General features: G+C 31.4%; 1 protein-coding gene across 1 annotated transcript; it reads right to left on the bottom strand.

The window, feature by feature from the left end:
• Positions 1-1526: 1526 nt before the first annotated feature.
• LOC124367335 lies at positions 1527-5035 on the bottom strand. The gene has a single exon (XM_046824077.1). It carries the CDS (start codon positions 4843-4845, stop codon positions 1792-1794), a length of 3054 nt encoding a protein of 1017 aa, XP_046680033.1. The 5' UTR covers positions 4846-5035; the 3' UTR covers positions 1527-1791.
• Positions 5036-6345: the final 1310 nt, after the last annotated feature.

Below are 6345 nucleotides of genomic sequence, written 5' to 3'. Positions count from 1 at the left end.
GAAAATTAGTATTTTTGGTGTTTGTTTCAATGATTTTTCAAATATTTTTGACATTAACAGGATTTGTATATTCTCTCTAACTTTCCTATTGGAAGACATTTAAGTTTTACAAAAATGCATTAAAACTGTATCAGATATTTCAGGCTTTTGCAAAAATATATTTTGAGTTATATTGTTTTCACTTTTTGAAATAATTTTAAAACATACAAAACAAGCATTGTAATTTATGACAAGGAAACTATAATAGAGAACCTTCTATCCGGGATATTTCCATTTTTATATTTAACAGATTGTTTTATAAGGTTAATTACAAAAACAGGTACTTTCAAAATTTAAAATCTCATGAAATTTTCTAATTTTTGTCTACTTTAGTGGTTTGTCAAGATATCAGACCATTAAAGCATGTCACATTTCAGATTTTAAATTTAATCTATAACATGGATTTTATATCCATTAATCATTTTTCTGTAGACTTTACAAAATAGAATATAATTTATTGTTAGTTTCATACAGACATGTTTCTTATTTCAGATTTGATAGTGCAATGAAAGTCTCTCATTCATTTCTTAGGTCTAGCCACTAGTGCCTGTAGTGAGTAAATTGCTTTATTAATTTCATATTTCAATAAGTTTATTTATTTATAACAGCTCTGTTTAAAGTCAAGCATTCGATTTTAAAACAACAATTAAATTATTATTTTTTTAACTAATACCTAAAGAACTTTCCATTAAGTTAGATTCTGTTTAGAATACTTATTTTGAAATAAGGATAAGTAGTGTTATTGAGTAACGTATGTAAATTTAATGATAACTGTGTTTTTAACACTTTTGAACATTTGAATTTTTTGCATAAAGTACTTTTCCCGAACGGGAAAAAGACCTTGTGGTCTAAAATGCTGGAATTTGAATGAGAGCAGGAAAATAATTTATCATACCAAAATTCAGAGTATTTCATTACTGAAAGAATCCCACTATTTCTTGAAATTATACCATTAGGAGTTCTCTGCACAAACAATGTATCTCAAATACAAAAATCTTAAATACAAAAAAAATTGTGTGTACACAAACAAATACATAGGCCTATATATACATGTCTTTAATGAATTATCTATAACCATTCAGAACTACTTTTCAACCTTAAGTGTAGGAAAAATATAAAAACTAGTGTTTTTAATGCTTTCTACATTTAATAATAACTAAAAATATATATTTTCAGATGACAACAATGCCTTATAATCAAGAACATAGCCAGGAAAAAATTTTGATGGGGTCAAAACGACTGATATTTTTGTGTAGCAAGGTAAATGCAATCAACCACTCATTCCACATTTTGTTCCTAATCAAGTTCATGACCCGAGTTTGAGAACGATCTTTCAGCAGTACATGTCAGTTATAGTGAATTATTTAAATAATAATAGTAGTTTGATAAATAAGTAATTGAAAAAACTAAAAATTTAAGTGAGTCCAGACCCCTCGAATCCCCCCCCCCCTGGCTATGTCCTTGCTCGTATTGGATTTCAAAGAGACAGTACAGTAACATTTCTAATTATATAATAATTTAAAATACAATTTTCATCTAACAAATTAAATTATCTTTAAACAAATGTTGTTGTTATTACCACCTAATTAGGTGCCTAATAAAAACGTCATAAAGCTACAGTACAATTTCAAAACTTACAGGATTAAGAACAATATGTTTATTTTCCAAATAAATTTAAAAATTCCTTGCCATTCCTTTTTTGTAGTATATCCACATAGTAATATCAGAACACCCAGTATTTTTTTTTTCAGATCAGTGGTGATGTTTTCTTAACCAGAATGTCTTGGTGACTTTGCGTCTTCTTTTGGCCATCATGATAAGAGGTTTGTTGTCCACAGGCAAGTTGTGCATCTCATTGGCAGTGGAAGGTGATAGAGGGGCCTCTAGTATCTCCAGAGCTTGTCGGCCACAGCTGAATGTTGTTACTCTCGTCAAGGCATATGTGTACTGGGTTGATTTGTTTTTACCAGGCTGTACAACCTTCATAATAAAAGCCTTGTCCAGAATTCCGGAATCAGTTGACTTCAAATTGTGCGTCTGACTTCTTTTAACCTCCATCCACTTATTGGATTCTTTTGTCAATTTCAGGAGTTTCAAGCTGTCTACCACAGTCAAAGTTTGGTCATCTGGACTCTGCCGTATCTCCTCAGACACTGGTCTTCCATAAGAATCACACAATGGTTTTCCATCCTTGTCATAGAGCGGTCTCCCATATTTGTCATACAATGGTTTTCCAATTTTGTTGTACAAAGGTCTACCAAAATCATCAAACAACGGCCCTCCGAAAACATCTGTTAAGGATGTCCGAGAGTATTTTAGCACCCTACGTAAACTAGGCATCACTAATATTCTGTCTATAAAGCTTGGTAATAAAGCTCGAGCATTTTTACACAGTGGTTTTTCTGGACATGGTTGTATTGGTTTGTTTAGAAAATCATTCAAAATATTTCCGTTTCCATCTGTGGTAGGCCGGCCATAGCTGTCGTAAATAGCATTTGTATATATATCGAACCTTGGTCTACCATAAGAATCAAATAATGATCTACCACGTTTATCATAAAGGCGTCGCCCAAAGAGATCTGTTGGTATGGTATCAACAGACGTAGTAATCCCAGCAGTTAAAACATTACCTTGTGAATCCATCAAAGGTTGACCTATTCCATCTATTAATGGTCGTCCATAAGCATCTGTCAGTGGGCGGCCAAATGTATCATAAATTAGGTTTCCATAAATGTCATATAATGGGCGGCCATATTTGTCATAATAAGGATTGCCAAACTGATCATGGGATTCGTTATTAGTCAATGCGTGAATAATCTTCTTTCCATCTGCTGTATTCTCTTTATTAATAGGCTGAACTGGAATGTTTCTCAGTTTCATTCTGAGAGTATGCCTTACTTTATCACTCAGTTTCCTCCCCTTAGCCCCAGTTAAAGGAATACCAAATTTGTCATAGAGTAAATTTCCATAGAAATCCTTCACTGGCTTTCCATAGCCATTATATATTGTGTTCTTATTGTTTTGAGTTGAACCTGTCAAGTTTAAAACATTTTTGAAGTATTGCATAAAGCTTGAAGAATACATGTTTTTATTTGATTTTCTTTTCATTATATTATAACCAGCTTGTCTACCTTTAATACAATTCAAAGCTGCTGTATTCATTGATGATTTTTTTCGGTTTTTCATATTCTCAGAGGCATTAAATATTACAATTGCCTCACTAGAAATATTCTTATTGTCAACACCAGAATTTTCTTCTATCTGTAAAGATGCTTTTGTAAAATTTCTAAATTTGTCAACATTATTGTTCAGTTCAGTTACTGGTGGATTTATTCCACTCTCATTTTGTGGTTCTGTGTTTGAAGGGTTGTTTATTATTTTAATTTTGTTCTCATCAGCCAACCAATCATTTTTATGGTAAATATTTGCAATTTTGCCAGTATTGTTTGTATCTTTGTTTTCAGGGTTTTCTTTTATTGTACCAGTTGAAATATCACTAAGGGCACTATAATTTTTATTAGATTTTTTATTACCACTAATTCTCAGATTTAATTGTGGACTTGTTCTTTGTAGCTGTTCTATCTGATTAATATTTGTTACTATATTTAATGAATCACCAGTTTTTTTAACTTCTTCCTTTGTTGAAGATTCAGGATGTGTTTCTTCAAATTCTTTATGATTTTCAATATTAGGGCTTTCTGGTTGAGGTGTGATTATCCTTGCTCCATATTTGAAAAAGAGGGGATGGCCATTCCTGTCACATAAAGGCATTCCACCTTTGTTACAAATTATACTTGCTTCTTTTAAAACTTTTCCATTTTCATCAGTCATAGGCTGTGATTTGGAATCAAATATCTGTACTCGCCTGACAAAATTTTCAAGTGGTGCTTTGCTATAGAGACTTTTCAACTGGTAATCTTGATAAAGGTTGACATTTATTGTTGATTTTGAATCCATTCCAATCATGAGGCTTCCTGAAGCTTTAGTGAGAGGTCTTCCTAAGGAGTCAGTCAAGGGGTGCCCCTTATTGTCATACAAGAAGAGAACGTGTTTTTTGTCTATGTCCAATAGAGGAATTCCTGGTTCTTCCCCTGATGGTGGGAGATACAAGTTGGTGTTAGAGTAAATAGCAGACTCTCCCAGAGTGTTGAACACTTGGTTGCCTCTGGAATCGGATATAAGTCTACCCTGGTTGTCTAGAACAACCAAAGGTTGGCCAAGAATGTCAACCAAAGGTCTTCCCATACGATCAGTCAATGGTTTCCCATTTTTGTTGAATAATCTAAGTGCTTTTGAAAAATCAGGAAATTCTTCTTTTGGATTTATGAACTCAAACTTCCGCTTTGTGCGAGTCATCATTGTTAGAAAGGACTCATCAGAATTAACTTCCTGAGTAGGAATACTCAATGCTGAATTGTTTCCATCATAAGATTCATATTTATCCTCTTCTACATTTGTGAATACTGACCTACTATTTGTTGATTCATCACGCTTAAGATAGTCTGAACTTAGACCTTTATTTAAAACATTTTTCTGAACTTGTGATATTGATGTGATGTTACTATCAACATCAGAGAATTTAAAGTCAGTGTTCTTCAATTTTTTTGATGAAAACAAAACGCTTTCCACGTTAGTAGAGCTTTTAGACAGAGCAAAATTTAAATTCTTATGTAGCTCTTGAAATTTAACATCATTTGGTGTCTTAGATAAAGGTTTCGACTTTAAGAAGCGAAAACTTTCAAAAGTTACAGAAGAATCCAATACTGACGTTTTGAAGCCATATTTTCTCGAAGGTTTCATCTTCATCTAGTTAACAGAATCAGAATAGTATCTACTAAAATAAACTTTAAAACCATTAGACATAAAAAAAACTGTTAATTAGACATAAAAAACTGTTAAATTCGCATTAAATAATACCGTAATTTTAAGATAATTTTGTGTGTTTGCACTGCTATAAAATACGATAAAATTTCTTCTAAATTAATGTTTATTTTGAAGGTTAAGTTTATATTACATAAAAATAAACAAATAATCCAAAACACCAAACATATGTTCTTCACATGTGCATAACTGTTATAATATGTAATGTGCTGGTTATAAAATATTAAGTAAACATAGAGATTGATTATTTGTAAAATAAAGTTATTGGTAATATTGATATGGCTGACTAGGTCATGTAACAAAAACTATTTTAATTAAAAGAATCATGATTGGCTATTGTTGTAATTAAATATAAAAATAACTTTAAGAATAAAAAACATTTAACTACAAGTGATTTAAAAAATGAAATAACTGTACATAACTTGTACGACTATATTTCTGGATCTGAATGCTCTATAATCTAGGTTATTATTATCAAAAGGACCCAAGTGCATTTAAAACCTGAGAAAATATAGGGTTGAAAACAAAACACTAACTATGAGTTTTATGTCGTAGGTGGTCTTATAAGGGGTAACAATGTGTAATTCATATAGTGTTTATAGTTATTGTTACAGGCAGTGATGTTTTAAACATTTCGCACTGAGTCTATACATGATGCTATACATCAACATCACAAGTAAATTATAAGAGAGTAAATGATAACCTTGATCGAAATCTTAATTATTTTGGGTATCCAATATATTTGATTGAGAAAAGGAAATTAAAGAACTTTTTTAGGTTAGAACTAGCCCCTTTTAAGCCATATCCTGTCTGTCCTCATGGCCCACTGGCTTGTGCAACACTTTTCAAACAGAGTAATAGGGAGAGTTGATACATTACAAGGTCGATTGTACTGATAAAAAGTCAAATTCACAGACGGAATTCAAATGTTATGTTATTTGGTTTAACAAAGTTCTCAATAAATAACATAGTAAAATACATTTTTTAAGCACTATTATTATTAAGCGCAATATGTTCGTCTTTAATAGGATTTAAAAATGGTGTAATATGCAACATAGGTTACTATTTAACATTTTTTACTTTGAACATTTTTCAATTTATACACTTTTCATGACTTTAAAAAATTAGACAAGGAAGTAAAAATCTATGCCACTCCATTTTTCCCTGATAGGGTATGTAATGAACATCATATAAAACAAATTGGTTCACCTGGGTCTTAAGGTGTGCTGACAGCAGATTTTACTTTTAAAGCCTAAATTAAAGAAATTCTGTCACACTCTGTACATACGAATACATAAAATGATAGATCTTTAAAATGAGGTATCATATGACCTATGTTCCCAGTGAAAATTTCTCAAAACCACACCCATCCTCAAAAAAGTGCCATTTGAGCAATTGTTCTGGGTTAAAAGTTTACTGAATTCT

This window comes from Homalodisca vitripennis, chromosome 1 (genome assembly GCF_021130785.1).
Source record: "Homalodisca vitripennis isolate AUS2020 chromosome 1, UT_GWSS_2.1, whole genome shotgun sequence".
NCBI lineage: Eukaryota > Metazoa > Arthropoda > Insecta > Hemiptera > Cicadellidae > Homalodisca > Homalodisca vitripennis.
This window is presented reverse-complemented; position numbering and strand designations above follow the sequence as displayed.

Coding starts and splice junctions, on each gene's coding strand:
- LOC124367335 (XM_046824077.1), bottom strand. CDS start 4,845: ATGAAGATGAAACCTTCGAGAAAATATGGCTTCAAAACGTCAGTATTG.